The following is a 19,893-nucleotide window of genomic DNA, read 5'->3' as shown; positions in this document are numbered from 1 at the left end:
GCACAGCTCTAGTTATGGATCATTCTGTTTATACTGATGTCTCCCTGGAATCTCAACAGTCATTTGGACAGTGCATAGACTCCTAACTTCAGGGGAAGATAAGTTGAATGGCTGTCCTTATCACCATTACATTAAGCCATATTGCCAAAATCTTGTAATGGAGATAGGGGAAAGATGGTTCTTGGTGCATTCTGTGGAGAGGAACAAGAGCATTTGCAATGGATAACACTTGTCATTGATCTTACAGAATTTCATTTTGCTGAGTAGATGTCATGGGGGCAACAGATCTTGAAGAATGAGCCACTAGAAGGTGGACTTCTTCTCTTTGTAGCAATATTGCCTTTGCAGTTCTTTGGGTGCAAAGAAGTGTATGCCCCACACACTATGCTGGCTTCAGACTTTTTTCCTTGGGGCAAGTATGTTTGCATGAGGCAATTTCTAATACTTGTTGACTTATAATCTAGGAGTCTCTATCTTTTGTTCTTCCCATACTTCTCTAGATATCTTGGGCGGCCAAAGGCAGAGCAGACTATATTAGTGAGACCACCATTCCTGCGGCCAGAATTATCTGATGGGCAGATTGCTGTAAAGATAATGGACAATGGTATCCAGGCTGAGCTGAAGAGAACAAAGGTGAGGAGGCCTTGGAGGTGCTGCCCAAGCAGTAACCTTCTCAAAACCTTGATGGTGTTGCTGCATATGTGAGTAGAAACCAAGTGAGCCTCTCAAACATCCTTCCTCCATGTTATCCCTCTTTGTATTCAGTTTCTCCCAGCTAGTAAAGATCTGTTCTTCTCCCATGTGGTCGTTACTGCATGGGAGTTGCTCCTTTTGTATCCTAGATAATTCTGAGTTGCCCTTCCTCTCTCGTCCAGCAACTGACATGCATAGTCTACAACAGCACTTGTAGAAATGCTAGGTGGCTGAAGATCCTTCTGATCACACTTTCACCTTTGTCCAACTGGGGACAGTGTGCAGGACTTTGGGTCCTGGCTCATCCTTCTGATTGCTGCTCTACACTTTGTCTCTGCAGTCCAAAGGAAGCCTTGAAGTGACGGAGAGCCAGTCTGCTGATGCTGAGCCACCACCCCCACCCAAGCCAGACCTCAGCCGCTACACAGGCCTGAGGACGCATTTAACCCTGGCCACCAATGAGGGTAAGAAGAGTATGCCAGGGAGGCAAAGGACACAGTCAGCAGTGCGCTTGTACAGTGATCTTCCATCAAGGGAGTGGTCCATGACTAGTACCAGCTAAGAGTTCTGGCCAGGTTTGAGTCTTGCCTGGTTCACAAAAATCCAGTGGCAGCTGAACTAATTTTAGGTAACAAGCCAGCACTGTACCACTGTTGGCATGGTATGGAGACAGAATTTCTTGTGTTCAACGTATAGCTTCCTATTTTATTCTTAGAAGAGCTCAAGGGCAGCCAGGTTGCGCATGGGTGGCTCAGTTGTGAACTTTAAAAGTTAGGTGAATTTTATTTCCTCAACTTTGACTCTTCTCTGGAATCGTTGAGAGCTTCTAGGAGTTAGGAACTGAAATGATTATATTGTTTCCATCTTATGTATGGGGGGGCTTACTGGGGAGGCAGGTCTCTGCTTTGTTCTGCTGGTACAGAACATCTGAAGGCTATTGCAGTTTTCTGTGTGTACAGGGGTGATGCTTGGTCCTTTTGCTCTTGTTGCATTGTTCCCAGTGGAAGCAGCACTTGGAAAAAATGTGGAGATGTTGGGCGCTTTTTCCAGTTACCACGTTAGCGTTCACTTTTCAGTACTGCCACTTTCCATCCAGTGGGCCTTATCATTGAGAGCCCCTAAGACTAGGGCTGGCAAGGCTTGCATGCACAGGCTGGAAGCTATTTGTGTGATTCCATTGTTGGGAAACATTCCTCTTGCTCCATTTCATTTCCACTCCTATAATATTCCCCTTGCCTCCTGATTGATTCCTTGACCTGCATGGTGTTTGCTGTTGCCTGAGGCTTTTACCTGGTTTTCACAGATCAGTCGTTCTCTATATGTGAAACTTGTTTCAAAGAGGAATTCCTGGAAACCATCAGACCAAAGTTGTACATGACTGTATATAACATTGTTTGGTTTGTGAATGTATGTATTTTTCCTCCTTCCTGCAGATAGCGGTTTGCTAGGCAGAGACAGCCCTCCAACTCCAACCATGTACAAGTATCGACCTGGCTATAGCAGCAGCAGCACTTCAGCTGCAATGCCTCACTCCACCAGCGCCAAGGTATAATGAAGGGTTGATGAGGGCAAATTGCAGGTGATTATACAAAGTGAGGAGTGAAAGGGGAGCTGAGATGGTGTACAGTTGTTCAGGATCTTAATGAATAATATGCTTTATTACTGTAAGAACTTTGGTTTATTGCAGAGGTGCCCAAACCCCGGCCCTGGGGCCACTTGCGGCCCTCAAGGCTTCTCAGTGCGGCCCTCAGGGAGCCCCCAGTCTCCAAGGAGCCTCTGGGCCTCCGGAGATTTGTTGGAGCCCGCAGTGGCCTGACACAACTGCTGTCAGCGTGAGGGCGACTGTTTAACCTCTAACGTGGGATGAGGGCTCCCTCCACTGCTTGCTGTTTCACGTCTGTGATGCAGTAGAGGCAGCAAAGGAAAGGTCAGCCTTGCTTTGTGCAAGGCCTTTTATAGGCCTTGAGCTATTGCAAGACCTTCATTCATTCATACAAATTCATCTTTAATATATTCATTTATGTAAACTTATGTACATTTATTCAAATTTTAAATGTTAATTAATTCTTTTTTCCCCGGCCCCTGACACAGAGTCAGAGAGATGATGTGGCCCTCCTGCCAAAAGCTTTGGACACCCCTGGTTTATTGTATAGATGCTGCCATGGCACAGATACACAACTTGGTCTTCAGCAAGTTGTGAATATGGTGGGAATCCAAGCCTCTACTATTTCTTTCATCAAGGGGCTCTCATAATTTCTGAGAAACTTCAAAAGGGATCTGCTTTAAAACTCTGGTCCTCAAATAGGACTCTTTCTTTGGGGCCAGAGTGACTAATCCACTCTTCACAACTCTGTGTCTCTCCCTGTGGACTCTAGTCTCAATTTCCCTAATCCTTAATGCCTTCTACTATTGTGTGAATGTCATCACCTTCCTTCTCCTCTATTGCACGGTTTTGCAGTAGAGTCTAAGCTGCTGGACACAGTGCACATCTAATAAGCAACTACCAGAGGGAAGTTGTGTAGTCTGTTAAAGCAAAAATATCCGTATGGTACCTTAAATGTTTTCTTTGAATCTCACTGTGCAGTAAGTTGTCATGGACTGGAGCAGGGGTGTCCAAACTTTTTGGCAGGAGGGCCACATCGTCTCTCTGTCAGTGTGTTGGGGGCTGGGGAAAAAAGTTAATTTACATTTCAAATTTGAATAAATTTACATAAAGGAATATATTAGAGATGGAACTTACATGAATGAATGAAGGCCTTGCAATAGCTCAAGGCCTATAAAACGCCTTGCACAAAGCAAGGCCAACCTTTCCTTTACTGCCACTGTTGCATCACACACATGAATCAGCAAGCAGTGGAAGGAGCCCTTGACCTGCAACTCATGAAAGAGGTTGAACAGTCACTCTCAAGCTGAGAGCAATTGCATTTCGCCAGCGTGGGCTGCAGCAAGTATCTGGAGGGCCAGAGGCTCCTTGGAGACTGGGTGCTCCCTGCAGGCCGGGTTGGGAGTCCTTGAGGGCTGCAAGTGGCTCCCGAGCCAGGGTTTGGGCACCCCTGAACTAAAGCACACTTCTTCAAATGCATGTAGTGGTATCCTCAGGTGTTAGGCATCTGTGTGTGTGTCTACCTATCTAGTAGGCAGCTACTGCTTCAGCTATGATTTATATGGATATGTTAAATGAAATGATAATGTATTGGATAAGACTAACATTTTGTTTTACTTTTCTATCCTACCTCTGTCATCTCCAGTCTCTGAGTGTATGGGGTTATTCTGTTTTTTTCTTTGCAGCAGCCCTGTGATGTTGAGAGAATTACTGAGTCAAGGTCCCAATGAGCTTCACAGTTGAGTAGAGGTTTAAATCCAGGTCTCCCAGACACCAGTGATTGATCTCTCTCTCTCTTTCTCTGCTACATTACACTGGCTCTCAAATAACTGACTTGTGTAACTTGCATAATTGTTTACAGTGCATCTGCAGAATATGATTTTCTGCATAGCCAAATCTAGGAGGTTTTTTGTGTACAGTAAGCTGAAGTCTTTGCCCATAGAGTGCTTTGAGGAAGTAGACTCTGCAAGGGACTCCATATTTTTAATATTCACAGCACAGGAAGCTTGCAAATGGCAATTGTTATCTGTCTCTCCACTACAGCTAAGCCGAGGAGACAGCCTGAAGGAGCCTACCTCCATTGCTGAGAGCAGCCGAAACCCCAGCTACCGCTCAGAGCCAAGTCTGGAACCAGAGAGCTTTCGGTCTCCCACTTTTGGCAAGAGTTTCCATTTTGATCCACTATCCAGCGGTTCCCGCTCCTCCAGCCTCAAGTCTGCCCAAGGAACAGGCTTTGAATTGGGACATCTTCAGTCAATTCGCTCTGAGGGGACCACATCCACATCTTACAAGAGCTTGGTGAACCAAACGCGTAATGGAAGCTTGTCGTATGACAGTCTTCTCACACCTTCTGATAGTCCTGACTTTGAGTCAGTGCAAGCGGGCCCAGAGCCAGACCCCCCCATGGGCTACACATCTCCTTTCCTTTCAGCCCGTATTGCCCAGCAGCGGGAGGCTGACCTGCACAGTCGTTTCCCAAGCTCTGGCTCACCCAAGCACCAGCCACCTCGTGATACTTCACCTGTTCGCTATGACAATCTGTCGCGCCATATTGTGGCTTCCATGCAGGAACGGGAGAAGCTGCTGCAACAGTCACCCACACCACCGCCCCTGGCCAAGGAAGAGGATACAGGGCTGGGGGACTCGGGCATCCAGTCCACACCAGGCTCCAGCAATGCCCCACGTACCAGCTCCTCCTCGGACGATTCAAAGCGCTCCCCCCTGGGCAAGAACCCCCTCACACGCCCAGTGCCACCTCGCTTTGGCAAACCAGAACCACCACATGCACTCAGAGTGCGCTCACTGGGCTCACCAGACCAGCCTGTAGCCCCCCATTTGGGCAAATCTGTGTCTTACAGCAGCCAAAAACATTCACCTCAGGCCATCGTCCCAGAGACTGAGGAGGTGGCCTTGCAGCCTTTACTGGCACCAAAGTAAGTACAAGTGACACCTGCCTTGTGCTTTAAGTGTACCTTGACTTGGCGGAGGATGAGCCCACTGCCCTATCACTGTTCTGACCAAGGACACCTTGAGCATTTTGGTTCAACAGCATCTGAAGGGACTGGCTGGTAGTGATCTACACATAGTGCCTGCTCTCGTCTGCCCCTTCTTCCCTCCCTTCCTCCATGTGTGAACCAACCCATCTGCTTCGCCCTTCACCATAGAATGCAATGCATGTCCCTTTATATATCATTTATTTTTGTGAGATGTAGGTCTGAATGTCCTCCTTCCTCACTTTTTTTGGGTGTATGAGATGGTCATTGGCTTCCATAGAAGAGCCTTGTGCCTTGTGTGTGTGATACTCTCCTGCCTTTTACCTTATTTCTATTTTGGCCCTCTCCTTCACCTTCCCTCTGTGTGTGTCCCTCTTCTTGTTTGCTGTCTCTGTGTGAATGTGATAGATTGTGGTGCATCTTGGAGGGGGAGCAGTATGAGAATTTGTCCTTCTGAAGATGGCAGAAGTTTTAGCCTTCCTGTCAGCTTCCTGTGGTATTTTCCACATATGCAGGTCACTGCCTTCCTTTTAGTTCTTCCAGAGATTGTGGTGTTGGGTATATGTGGTATCGATAGTGCAGGGTGTGTAGGATCCCATCCTCTTCTTGACAGGTGAAAGTTTGTTGATGCTTTCTGGCTCCACCTTGCTAGTATTGTAGTTTCTAGTGTGCTGCCACTATTCTGTGGGCAATCCACTATTGCTTTTGCTTTCACAACCTAAGGCAGTATAAAATGTATCCCAAGTTTTCCTTTCCTTACCCTATCTGAGTGTGAGACATTCTCCATTTCCATTGCCATTGAATGAGTGGTCACTTCCTGACGCCCTTGTATCCTTCCTTTTCCCAGAGACGAGGTGCAGATGAGACCCTCCTACAGCAAGTCCAATGGACAGCCCAAGAACCTGGGCTCGACCTCACCCACCCCTGGCCAGCCACCTCTCAGCAGCCCCACTCGTGGAGGAGTCAAGAAGGTCTCTGGAGTGGGTGGGACTACATACGAGATTTCTGTATGAGGAGGTGATCTCTCCACTATCAACTCTTCCCTGGCTGATTTCATAATGCCCTGCCCCCTTGGTGAGCAGCAGAAGGGGACATGCTCAGCACATGGTGTGCCCCATCACGTGCATGGACTGTTTTTTACAAATCCAGTTTTTTGGGGGTGGGGGAGAGCAAAGGGGGACAGTTACCTTTTAAATGAAACTATCTGGGATTGGGAGAGTCCCTAAACACTACAGCAGGATCCCAGCCTCATTCACCTCCACAGCCTGCACTCTTCCTCTCAATCAACCGAAAGACTGCAATTTGTAGCACACACTGCCGAGAGAGAAGGGGAGGGGAGGGACTTGCTACCAGAACCCCTTGTGGAGAAAGGTGCAGGTTGCAGCCTGCCCCACTACCAACGGGACAGTTAATTGTGGACCTGTGCAATCGCTCGCCTAGTGCGGTAGGAGTGGATCATTTTTAAATTTTTTTTATTATTGTTACGGATTCTATTTTTTTCCTCTTCTGAGTTATTGGGTGTGTGTATATATAAATATCTCTCTATATATATATATAAATATAAATATAAAAAGAAATTATATATCTACCCATATTGAGGAAGGGAGGCAGGCCCATGCAGAAAACATTAATGGGGCCTGAGGAAACTCCTGTGTTCAGGGGAGTCTGGAGGACTGTATTGGATCAGGTTCTTGGTTGCCTTGGAATGGGTCAGGCAGCCCAGTGGAGATGAAGCTCCTGTAAAAATCACCATCCCAGGATAGGGAGGGTTGCAGTGTGACATTTGACCTCATTGGTACCACTGAGCTGGTCATTCCAGTGCCTGTGGCCAGCCCTCCCTCTACTAATCAAGCACAAGTCTGGCTTGTACCTAGCCTTGCTTCATCCATTCTAGGATATGGAGGGAAATGACAAAACATCTCATTCTTGGGCTGTATCCTTCTGGAAGACTTTCCCCATGAGTAGATCCTTCCTTCCTGGGGGACCTGGAGGGTTTAGGAAAACTAGGGGAGGCTTTTCCTTCCCTGTTTCTAGCTTCCAGACAGGCTTTGATTTCTCAAGAAAATGACTTGTCGTGAAAAGCTGTTCCCTGCAAAGCCAAGCAGATCGGAATGCACAGCACTCATAGTAAATGGTTAGGGCATGGAAAGGTGTATGGGGTGTTGAACAGAGGGAGGAGGGTGGCAGTGGCATTGGGGCTGGGTCCCTTATGTGAAGATATTACTTGTATTTAGGAAACCCTTCCTGCAGCTGGCTTTCCTTGCTTTTTTACATTGCTTTTATGAATTGCTCTATATTGATTTCTTGTGGTATCACAGTTCTTATTCCCAAATTGAGCAAGAGAAAGAAGAGGAAAAAACAGAAAACCAAAAAGCAATATTTTTTCATATGCCAAAAAAATCTCCGCCTATAAAAGCCCATGACAGTAAAAATTGGAGCAACCCAGGAATCCAACAATCTCCAGGCACTACTGACTCTTTCTCTATGGCAATATCTTTACTGTGGTCTCCACAGAACCACAATTTATTTTTATTATGACTAGCCATTTTAAAATGAGGAATAAAAAATATAATGAGCCACTCCCTCCATGCTTGTGCAGTTCTTGTTTTATTACCTTGGGGAGGGGAAAAGTCTTGATTGTCCTTCAGTATCACTTGCGAGCTGCTTAACACGCTCCTGTGAGACTAACTTCTGACTTGTGTAGTTGAAACTGCTGATGCCTAAAGCCAAATGCAAAGGATTTTCCCAAACGGTATGCGTTCATTCCTTCATCTGCATTCCATGTCTCACTACCAGGGATGGTCATCCAGTAGTCATCTGGAATAGGATTCCTTCATAAACTCTGGTGCAAGTAGCATGTGATGAACTGAGAAAGCAGTTGTGCCTGGAATGGACATTTTTGGATATAGTTATAGTGGTCTGCTAATACAAACTTTGTCAGAAGACAAATACCACCCAGCCACCATTCTCCTATATTGTGCATTCCAACTGAAACAACACTGTACCAGAAGCAAAGCGTAAATATGCCCCAGTGGATTCATGTACCAAAGTCAAGCCTCCCACCACAGGGAAGGGCAAAATCTCTGCAAAGTCCCTAATTAGTAAGAATTCCTTCCCAACACCAAAAAATGACAAATGATCAGACTAAGCAAGATGCTTCCCTGACTTGCAAAAGAGAACTTTACTGTGCACAATTCCACCCACAGCGTCTTACTCTAGCTGGAAGTGCTGATGCCCTGATGTGGAGTCATTCCCAAATTATATGTAGGGGAAAGTTGTGACTGAAATTGGTGAACCACAATTGAGGATCAGAATAGAAACTGCAAAACACTTTTGAAAAACTGCTAGTTCTGAATCTGTTAGAGGTTCTTTAACCGTACAGGTGCTCTAATGTGCACCTAATACAGGTGGGCTGGGGAAGAAAACTTGCATTGTGCCCACATTATTTGTTTTTAGATGCTGAAATCCCCTGATGCTGGAATTCAATCTGAATATTAAAGAGAGTGGTTTGGGTCATCAGGAGCTGAAAATGCTTGAAAAGTATTGGCTCTTGCAATTATAATTCTGAAGGTGTTGCAGACCAGAGCTAGATCAGGGGTATTCATGGAAGGTTTAGCCTTGCTTGGTTGGTTCTGCTGCAAAAGAAATAGTGGGTGGTGGGGACAAATATTCTTGAATTTGCACATTTGTAACCACACAAAGAGAGAAAGCTGAAGATCATACAGCTTATTTCTGCTAAAGCAAATATGCTCTACCCAAATTCTTGATGGACTGAGGACACTTCTCTCAATGGCTGCTAATTATGATGACTCTATGCTGCTTCTAAGGTCAGTGGCCATATGCCTCTGAACCCCAGTTGCAATAACAAGAGTTATGCCCCTAACTCCTGCCTATGGAGCTCTTGGGGACAACTGGTGGGCCACTGTGGAAAACAGGATAATGGACTAAATAGGACCTGGGCCTGATCCCACAGGGTTTTCCTTATATTACATTCTTATTAGCCTTGGACTTGAGAGACAGTATGCCATGGCAGAGGTGATGATGTAATGGAGCTATTAAGATCCCCAGTAAATCTAAATCAGGGGAAAGGGAATTCTTTATAGCCTTAAACATTAGAATTAATTTAAAACTTGCTTTTAGAATGGGGTGAGATTAATATTACACATTCTTTCCAACCTAACATCACTTAAGAGTATTGGCTCTGATGCCAGAAAGAGAGGAGAGAAATATGTGTTGACCTTAAAACCTTTACTATGATTATAACTTAAACATGAAGGCTATTGCATATTGAAAATTATCTAAATTATTTCCTTCCATGACTATTTCAGGAATTCATTCCTGGTTAGAAATTTTCTATTTTCAAAATTTGAATTTATTAATGAACAGTTCATTTTTGCTACTGTACTCTCCTTTGGCCTAAATGTGACAACCCTTTATGATGTAGTCTTTCTGATGTGCCACTGCCTGGCTGCACTGTCATCTCTTTGGGCCAACAATGTGGCTCTTCAATCTAATCTCCAAACAACCTTTTTGGTCTTGCTCTCTTCAGAGTTATACTGTTTTAGAGGCTGGGCCTTGAAAGTGGCTACCATGGAAATGTTAAACACCAATTGAATCAATTATACACAATTGATTAAAATGAATATACCAGTCCCCTAGATTTGAACTTCCTAAATTTCAATTGATTGGAAAAATAAATAAAACATAACTGTACACAACACTCCAAATAAAGGTAGGGTAAAGATTACACTATGAGCTGACATGTACAAGCTCTTTTTTTGTGCACTTTGAAATCAATTCAACAGACTTCAGAAACAGTAGGCTTCATTAAAAATTAGTTTGCTGAGGCATATGTGCATGGTCATAAATGTATTTGGATTTAACAACTTTTGACATTGACAGCCCTTTCCACCCATTCGTCTGTTAAATCAAATGTTCAATGTATTAGACATCAAGCATATCTGCAGCTAAAGCAACACAATAGGGAACCCTATAATTGAGATTCACTTATCAGAATTTATACTGTAGGACAGAGTGGTTTTGTTTTTGCGCTAGATTTTTATTGATTATAAACAAAACTGCAAGTCTAGTGACCCTAAAGTTTCCATAACTAATATCTTAAATACAACTTCCACTTTTGGCTTAAGAGGAGACCTGCTGAATCAGACGAAAGGCCCACCTAGTTCAGCATCCTGTTTTTCACAGCAGCCAACCAGCTGCCTCCAGGAAGCCCACATCTAGCACAGGAAGGCAACAGCCTTCCCCCTGCTCTTGCTGAAAGTAAATGGTGTTCAAGATGCATACTGCCTCTGAGACCAGAGGTTCCATATGTCTTCATGACCAGCAGACACTGAGAGACTTGTCCTCCCTAATTTCTCCAATCGCCCTTTTAAGCTATAGAAACTACTGGCCATCACTATGTCTTGTCAGTAATATTTCATAAATCACATTGTGTGAATTGGTATTCTTTTATCTCTGTGCACTCTATAGTCAATTTCTTGGATGGCCCTGAGTTTTCTAGTATGAGAGGAATTTCTCTTCCCACTTTTGCCTTACTATGCAAGATTTTATAAACTTCCATCCTGTTCTCCCTTAACTGCCCTTTTCCAGATTAAAAGGTCCCAGATGTGAGCTCCTTTTGTTGTAGGGGAAATGGTACAACTTTTTGATCATTTTGGTCAAAATGCATCTGCATCTTTTCAACTGTCTGTTTTTATTTTAGTTTTTAGTTGAGCAGTCAGATGGTACATATTCCAAATGCGGCAGCACCATAATTTGTATAAGGGCATTGTGAAATTAGTGTGCTTATTTACGGTTCTTTTCCTAATAATTCCTAACAGGAAATTTGGCTTTTCATAGCTGGTACACACTGAGCTGGTTTTCACTGAACTATCCGTTGTAACTATCCAGTTCAGGGCCCATCAATGTAAATGTCATTGGATTTTTTTTGTCCATGTGTGTCTGTGTGTGTATTTTAAACTTGCTTATCCTGAACCTCATTTGCCATTTTGTTACTCATTGATGCAGTTTGTAGAGATCTTTTTTGCTCACTGTGGAGTCCACGTGATTTCACCATCCTGAATTAGATATATCATTCAACTTTAGCCACTTCACTGCTCATTTGTAACTCAACCATTCATAAACAAGTTGAATAACTTTCGTCCCAACACACCTTTTGGTGTTGCTGCATTGCAGCACAGGAGGGTTGGTTAGGATTGGGTAGGCAGTTTACTTGAGAGACTTTTCTCAAACGCTTTGTTGAAATCCAAATACTGTACATATGTCTACTGGATCACCCCAATCCACATGCCTTTTGACAATCTAGTGGTAAGGCAAGACTTCTTATTGGAGAAAGCGCCCTACAGGTAGACCACAGCTGCAATACAAGGACATCTGCAAGAGGGATCTGAAGGCCTTAGAAGTGGACCTCAACAAGTGGGAAACCCTGGCCTCTGAGCGGCCCGCTTGGAGGCAGGCTGTGCAGCATGGCCTTTCCCAGTTTGAAGAGACACTTGGCCAACAGTCTGAGGCTAAGAGGCAAAGAAGGAAGGCCCATAGCCAGGGAGACAGACCAGGGACAGACTGCACTTGCTCCCGGTGTAGAAGGGACTGTCACTCCCGAATCGGCCTTTTCAGCCACACTAGACGCTGTTCCAGAACCACCATTCAGAGTCTTTCAGGACTGAAGGTTGCCAACAACAGCTGATTCTTCCTCAGCAAATCTTGTTTTTTTTATATACCTTATTTTATTTCTAACAATGCTTTCCCCAAATGTACCTGGAACAGGTAAGCAACTTGGGCCTGTAGCTTCCTCTAGATCCCTTTTTAAAGATGGGTGCTAACATTGGCTACTTTCTTATCCTTTTATACAGAGGCCATTTTTTATGGACAGGTTGTATATTTTTGTTAGAAAAATGGCAATTACACTGAATAATAACTCTCAGGTTGATGCAATCTGGGCCTGGTAATTTTTAAATCAGCCTTGGAACTACAGGCAAATGATCTGTTTATCTGGACAGGGTTGCGGGGAGGGTATAATTCAGCTAAAGTCCAACTCTTCAAAATCTCCTTGATTTCAGAGGTAGGTTATTATGCACAGGGTTGACTCCAACATTACAGGCATCCTTGACAAACTGCCCTCTATAGACCCGCCTCCTAGCTAGGTGGATCCTAAAAGTCACCACTACCATATAGTATGTTGTAAATACAGAGGTGTTATATGGGAGCAGCAGTGATCCTTTCTGAGGGTCCTGGGTCCTGATTAAGCAAATACTTAGCTTACATGTATTTCAAAGGGAAAGTTACTCAACTCTTTCTTGGGTGCACCCAATTTTTTATATAATGCTATCAATACACATGAACCTATTAAGCACCTACAATCTAAATTTTAATAGAGGCAAGGGTAATAGGAAGAAAATGCAATTGCAGCTACATAGACGCTATTTGACTTATACACCATTTAAAAAATTGATGTTATGGCTGCTTTTAGTACATGACCATGCAGAGTACCTTATGAACATTTGTGTCATACCTATTTCTGACATGCTTTAGAAAAGGTGGTAGGGGGAAGCATTCTCAGCAGCGATTGAAGGAAAGAGCAAAGTGTTACATGGATGCAGCCATTTCATAATCCACAGTGCTCTGGGTGGTGTTCTCTTTAACACATCTACATTCTCATATTCTGGAAATAGGAGGGAGTAGGGTCTAGAAAAGAACTGGATGCAGTCATTATAGGACTACATCTGGGTGAGTTTTTAGAGTGAACCATGTTTTTCATTCCTGATGTGATCCTAGTGAATTACCTAGAACTGATATTTGGCTTTGTGGCAACCTCTAGCATCCTTTCCCTGCTGAAGATAGCAAAGAGTGTTAATTGCCATAATTACAGTTCAGAGCCTTAATTTTTTCTGTTTTGCCTCCAGGAGAAAGATCCCAAACTACCTTGTATCTTCCAATATGTGTTTGTTACCTGGAAGAGCTGAGTAAGACTCTGGTAGTACAGTAATGGAAACTAAGCATCTGACAAGCTCTTTGATGAAAGCTGGCTATAATCCCACAGCAGGCAATCTGCAAGAAAAGGGAGTTCCCTATCCAGACTAACAGGATTGTAGAAAGGCTTAAGTCCAATAGCCTGTGGGTGGGAATTATTGAGCTGCTTTATAATGAGTGCTAATTCCAGTGATCTTGGAAACCCTGGACACAGCTTTTCATTATGTAGCTGCTGTTCTTCTGGAAGCCTGTCTGCTGGGGGACAAGGCAAGTGGGTCTATTCTGGGCAGAGTCTTCTCATGCTTTCTGACCATAATGGAGCCAATTCACAAACAGTTTGAGCTAGAAGAGATGCTCTCTGCTGAAAACAGTCCCTTCCTTCTTGCAGGATCCTTTTATACCTACAGCATCTTATGTGTAAACATTTATTTCTACAGTAAAGTCTCCCCCCCCCCCATTTTCATAGTAGGCGGAATGTGTGTCTCTTAATGGCATGACAACTACAATTTTTGCAGGTGCAGCTCCTTGGCCTCAGTGACATGATGAGGAATGTTGTACCCATTGCATTTCAATTGAATTTGCAGCAGTTAAAGAGTCAAAGCCTCTGTTGGGAGGGGGAAGCATGTTTCCTTCCACACCAGAAGGGGTAGTGAGTGGAGGATGGTGGCAGAGCAGTGTGTGTGGGGATGAGAGAGATGTCTCTCTTGGAAATCATTCTGGAACTATCAACTCGGCAGGGAACCTGATTTAGGATATCTTATTGGGTTCTGCTCCTAAACATGCAATACTGTGATTGTGGGAAGGCCATCCCTTACTTCGAGGGTTGACTGAAGTATCTCCTTATAACTAATTGGCAGTGGTCAGCATTTCCTTAAACATTTCTGAGAAAGAAGGTTGTACTTCAAGCAGCTGGTTGTATTGCTGAAAATCCTTCTCTCTGCCCGTTTCCCTAAAACGCTAAATCAATTTCTTTGTATGGTCCCCCCAACTTTGACCTCTGCCACGTTTTGAACACTGCATCATTTAGGAATCTCTCTGACCTAAGCACACCCAGCTCCTCTTTATATGACTTGTATGCTTTTTCCTTTTGCACTGTCAACAACTTGAATTGTGATCTTCTGCTTCTGAGGTTGTCATGTTTTTCCAATCACAGCACAGAATAGCATGAATACAATAAATATGGGCTGGATTGACTGTGGCCTTGGCCTTTGGGGCACAGTTTCATGAAAATTTGTAGGACAGGAGCTTTGGCAACATGACTAATAGTTTGGAGGAAAGTAAAGCTGCTTTCTTCTGGTTAGTATGTCGTCATAATTCTGTTATGGAACAACGGGTCAACAAAAATGCATTTCTAATCTATGGTTATAGAGCGAGACCTGGGGGTAACATTTTTTCAGGACATGGTCACATTCCCAAGGCAGTACCTTTCTCGTGGCTACACTGGCTTTCAAGAATTGGGCTAGGAAGTAAGTAGGAGACTGGAACCCAACTCCTACCTCTGCCATAGGCTCACTGAGGAAATCATTCTGGTAGCCTCAGTTTCCCATTTTAACATGGGGTAAAATAGTGACCTACCTCACAGGGTTGTTGTGAGGGTAAACACAGATTGTAAAGCACTTTACTAATTAAAAGTGCTATATACATGATTGGTAGTGGTGCCTGCTAATTACTAGAACAGATGAGAGCCACTGCGCAGTTACTACAACCTGCCAGTCCTAGTCTCAGCATCTGTTACTGTCTGACAGTGTTAGTGACTGCTATTGTTTCTTGCTTGCCTGTGGAAAAAACATAATTAACAGTCCATTTGCACAGCCTTAGTTTTCTGATCTAGAAAGTGCTTGACCCTGTTGTGCACTAAACAGCTGCCCACACAATGAAACACTGTCAGACAAAAGTGAACATCAAATTAGTGTGTCAAAATTCTTAAGTGTTCATACTTTTGATATAGTTGATTAAAAAAAGAACATGAACCTTCTCTCTCATTCCCCCCCCATACCTTATTAGCTCCCTAAACCCTGGCATTTAAATATCTGCCTTTGCTTCTAACTACAATAGAATTGGTTGAACATAACAATGAGTTAAATTTATAAAGAAACCTCTTATTTCATACAGAAGACATTTCTACTCCCCTATGGACTGCTGTCAGATTCTTGTACACACTGTTATCTACGTACTACTGAATTAACCCATACTATGTTAAACTGTTTTGAAGTTTGCAGGTATAACCTAATTAACTACTTTCCCCCTTTAATTTAAAGGGCCTCTCTCATCACTTTGAGATAAAAATGCAGGTGAAAAATCTGTGGGTAATTAGGTTATACCTGTACAACTGCCTGCATCTGAATTGCTAAGGGTGTGGACCTGACTTTGACATCACAGCTGAGCTTAGTAAAGGGGATGTCTCTCCAAACTGGATAAAGGGCAACATAAGTTTAGTATAAGAAAGTGATGTACACAGGGCCAAAAAAATTCCAAATTTCACATCTATTCTTAGGTCTGAAGGAGAGCTCAGTTGTGGTTAGTTCAATGAAAATATCAACTTTGGGGGATAACAGTAGTGAAAAAGGCAAGTTTCATGGTAGATTAGGAATGGGACTAAAAGGGCTAGTGACTTTTTTTTTTTACAGAGAAGCATGATGTGATTGTGGATGTGCACTGGTAGTAACTAAAAAGGAATAGAGCTTCAAAATTGCAGAAAAGGCAACCACATGAAACTGATGGGCAATAGAAGAAACAAAAAGATACTTCAAACTGCATAATTCATGGCATTCATCACCACCAATTGCAGTCCAGTTGATATTTTACCAAAAGCTACAAATGTATGAAAGAGCTGTATCAATGTCTATTACTCCATTAGCAATATGGAACCCTCCAGTTTTGGAGGCTTTATACTACTTGCTGAAAAACAAAGCAGGGGAGGGTTGTTGCCTTCAGGGGCTGGGTATGGAATTTGCTAGAGTAGTCATGGTTGCTGCACTGGGAAACAGGATGCAAAACTATGTGGACACTTGGGCTGACTTACCAGGGCTTTTATGAGCGCAGGGGCAGACACATCAGTGAGGCAAAGAAAGAGGGTGGGTGAAAAGAACTGTGGCTATCTAGCAAGAAAGGGGTGCAGAGAAGAGAAACAACAATTGAGAGAACAGTGTGATTTGAAAGAAAAATGCACTGTACAGTTGACACAGCACTACAGCCTTCTTCCAACAGAAAAAAGTTAACTAAAGGAGTAGCCATGCTACACAATACTACTACAAAAGCAACAGTGTGATAGTGTCTTCATAACTAACAGCTGTGTCATACTTTTTTTGGCAAGAGATGCAATTGTCAGTTGGCAAAGATCTTGTTCTCAGCTGCGTGTACAGACAGAAAGCCCAGCAATGCAAGAGAGGCAGAAGCACACAGAAATCAAATGAAAGTGAAATCCAGTCAGTGGGTGTGGCTGATTCCCATCTCCTGATGTAGTAAGGCAACTTCTAAATCCAGGTCCAACTTCTAAGCTGAGTGTTCAGGGAGTCTGCCTGCCTATTGTGTAACAGACTTGAAAAGTTGCTATGTGTCAACAGATAGGTTTCAGAAGGCAGCTCCTTTCTCATTGTTCGAATCAACACTGCCAATGAATTCCCTCAGCTTGAGATCATAGAGACTAGGAGTGGCTTGCTCGTTATGGAAAGTAATTCTCTCTAGGTGCTTCTGTATCTCATTTGGGCTATTCATTACCTTAGCAGTGAGTCACATCCACCCTGATTGCATCTTTGACCAGACCTAGTTCCGATTTGTACTTGGCATAGTAATGTGTACCGTGACACACCTCTTGCATTGCTAGGCCTTCTAGCCTTAATTTGTAACACTGCCCTCCTAGCCAGCATCTTGGGTCTATAGCAGGGCTGCCCAAACCCCGGCCCTGGGGCCACTTGTGGCCCTTGAGGACTCCCAATGCGGCCCTCAGGGACACCCCAGTCTCCAATGAGCCTCTGGCCCTCAGGAAACTTTCTGGAGCCCGCACTGGCCCGATGCAACTGCTCTCAGCATGAGGACGACTGTTTGGCGACTGTTTGACCTCTCACGTTAGCTGTGGGATGAGGGTCCCTCCCACTGCTTGCTGATTCACATCTGTGACGCAGTAGTGGCAGCAAAAAAAAACACCAGCCTTGCCTTGTGTGAGGCCTTTTATAGGCCTTGAGCTATTGCAAGACCTTCATTCATTCATATAAGTTCCACCTCTAGTATATTAATTTATGTAAACTTATGGAAATTTATTCAAATTTTAAATGTAAATTAATTCTTTTTTTCCCCGGCCCCCGACACAGTGTCAGAGAGATGATGTGGCCCACCTGCCAAAAAGTTTGGACACCCCTGGTCTATAGGTACCATGTGTTGGGGGATTGTACACATGCATACATGTGTCCAAAACTGAGGATATTTAGTTCTTACATCTGGGCTCTGGGCACTAGTTTGACATAAATTAGTATTTCAAGGTACCCTCAAAATTTCCTACTGAACAAAATAGTATATAAACTGTTTGTATAAACAAAGTAGCATATAAACTGACTGGAGAACTCCCATTTTCATTTTCCTCTAATCCAGGGAGTGGACATGCGAGAGTGAATAACACATACCTTAATACTACTTCTCAAGGGTCAAATTAAGGTGTGCAGGCACATATGTTTTTGACCCCTTACCTTTCTTTTTTGACAAATAGCAGTGAGGGAGGGGAAGTATATGAAATGGCCTGAAACTTCAGTGGGGGGGGGGGGTTGCAAGAAACTTTAGCAGTCTTTTAAAAATGCTATGCATAGCCCTAGCTTCAATTTCTACCCTGAGCAGCAACATTTTTCCATACTTCTGCTGTTGTTTTCAGGTTGTTTCACTGCACCCCCGCTACTATTGGTTTCTCTCTCTCTTGCACACATACATCTGGTTTAACCCTTAATCCACATGCATGATATTCAGTCAGAAAAAAACAAAAATTCAAGCTGGATTAAAGTGCCAATCAGGCATGGTTACTGTGATATTAGTCTAAAACTACTGAGAGCTTGCTAGCTACACCAAAGCAAGCACAGAATGGTATAGCTCTAGAGAGCTTTAAGGTGCTGTTTGAATTACTAGTTATTGCATTCAACATTATAGCTGCTCCACCCCCACCCCTGAGCCTTTTAACACAGAAAGTAGGAATTTCTTACCTGAGAATTCCAGTTCTGGGAAAGGAAGGCTGGCTTTCCTACTGCTGGGATGCCCCTCCTCCTGGAAGGTAGGATCAGAACCTCTATGAACGAATACTCCTCCCGCGTTGGGGGCGTCCCATGGTATTCCCCAGTCCGGACTCGACAAGCAGGAAAAGACCTGATGCCCCCCTGCTCCTCAGCAGTGGCCTGGCCCTTATGGAAAATGCACAGCTTGGGGTTGACCGACAAGGCCCCAAGCTCTGAGATCCTCCTGGCTGAGGTAATCGCCACCAGGAAGAGAACCTAGAATGTGAGGCCAGAGGCTTGAAGGGTGCCTGAGCAAAGGCCTCCAGAACCTTATTCAGTTCCCAGCTAGGGAACCTATGTACCGTCAGAGGGTTCAGCAGTGCCACCCCCCTCAGGAACCTGTGGACGCGAGGATGGGATGACAGGGATTCCCCTGAGCCTGCTCCCAGCATGCTGCCGAGGGCCACCACCTGCCTCTTGAGTGTGTTGGTGGACAGACCCTTGTCCAGGCCCTCCTGCAGGAAGGCCAAGACACGCTTTACCCCAGCCATGACCCCCCCTAGCCTCCGCCCACCTAATAAAGCTGCGCCAGGTGGACTGGCACCTTCCTAGTGGAGGACGTACATGAGGCCAGCAAGGTGGCCGTAACCCTGTCAGAACACCCCAGCCTGACTAGCATGCTCCACTCAACCTCCATGCTGTCAGATTGAAGAGGTGTGGCTGAGGATGTGCCATCGAGCCCTGGAGCAGGAGGTCCTGCTGTAGTGGGAATGTCCAATGGTTCTGTGTTGACAGGCGTAGGAGCTCTGGGAACCATGGACGTCTGTGCCACCTGGGAGCGATCAGAATGACTTCGGCCCGGAGCTGCTTGATTCTGTTGAGGAGTTGCTGGAGTAGCAGAACTGGCGGAAAGGCATACAGAAGACCCTGAGGCCAGGGGCTGCTTAGAGCGTCTATGGCCTCCGCCCCCTCTTATGGGACCCTTGCGAAGAACCTTTGGATTTGCGCGTTCTCTCTCATGGCAAAGAGGTCCAGGAGTGGGGGTCCTGAATCTCTCTCTCACCAGGCTGAAGACCCGTGGGTTTAGCTGCCACTCCGTCTCCAGGATCCGCCGCCTGCTTAGCCAATCCTCTGCGGCATTGTCCGCTCCGGCCACTTGCTCTGTGTGGTTACGAGATGGGCTTCAGCCCAAGTGATGATGGCTGCCGCCTCTTTGTGGAGGGCTGTGGATCATAGGCCTCCTTGTTTGTTCGTGTAAGCCTTGGCGGTTACTTTGTCCATTCACACTAGAACTTGCTGGCCTTGGATCAGGTGGGCAAATTTGCCCAGCGCCAGACAGATGGCTCTGAGTTCCAGCAGGTTGATGTGCATGCGGGAATCCTCCCTGGACCAGGCTTCCTGGGTGACCGCCCCCTTGCGTGGGCCC

At 44.7% G+C, this 19,893-nt stretch overlaps 1 protein-coding gene across 1 annotated transcript in view; it reads left to right on the top strand.

Annotated features, from left to right (window-relative positions):
* Positions 1-7,877, top strand: part of ZDHHC5 (zinc finger DHHC-type palmitoyltransferase 5) — a 54,536-nt gene extending 46,659 nt beyond the window's left edge. Inside the window, exons 8-12 of the mRNA XM_066611368.1 lie at positions 501-633; positions 1,034-1,157; positions 2,127-2,239; positions 4,340-5,229; positions 6,137-7,877. Of these exons, the coding sequence (XP_066467465.1) occupies positions 501-633; positions 1,034-1,157; positions 2,127-2,239; positions 4,340-5,229; positions 6,137-6,302 (1,426 nt within the window). The 3' untranslated portion in view covers positions 6,303-7,877. The remainder of the gene's footprint in view (positions 1-500; positions 634-1,033; positions 1,158-2,126; positions 2,240-4,339; positions 5,230-6,136) is intronic.
* The last annotated feature ends 12,016 nt before the right edge of the window (positions 7,878-19,893 follow it).

This window comes from Tiliqua scincoides, chromosome 1, assembly GCF_035046505.1.
Source record: "Tiliqua scincoides isolate rTilSci1 chromosome 1, rTilSci1.hap2, whole genome shotgun sequence".
In the NCBI taxonomy this organism is placed as follows: domain Eukaryota; kingdom Metazoa; phylum Chordata; class Lepidosauria; order Squamata; family Scincidae; genus Tiliqua; species Tiliqua scincoides.
Note: the sequence above shows the minus strand (reverse complement) of the source record. Positions and strands in the feature narration are given on the sequence as shown.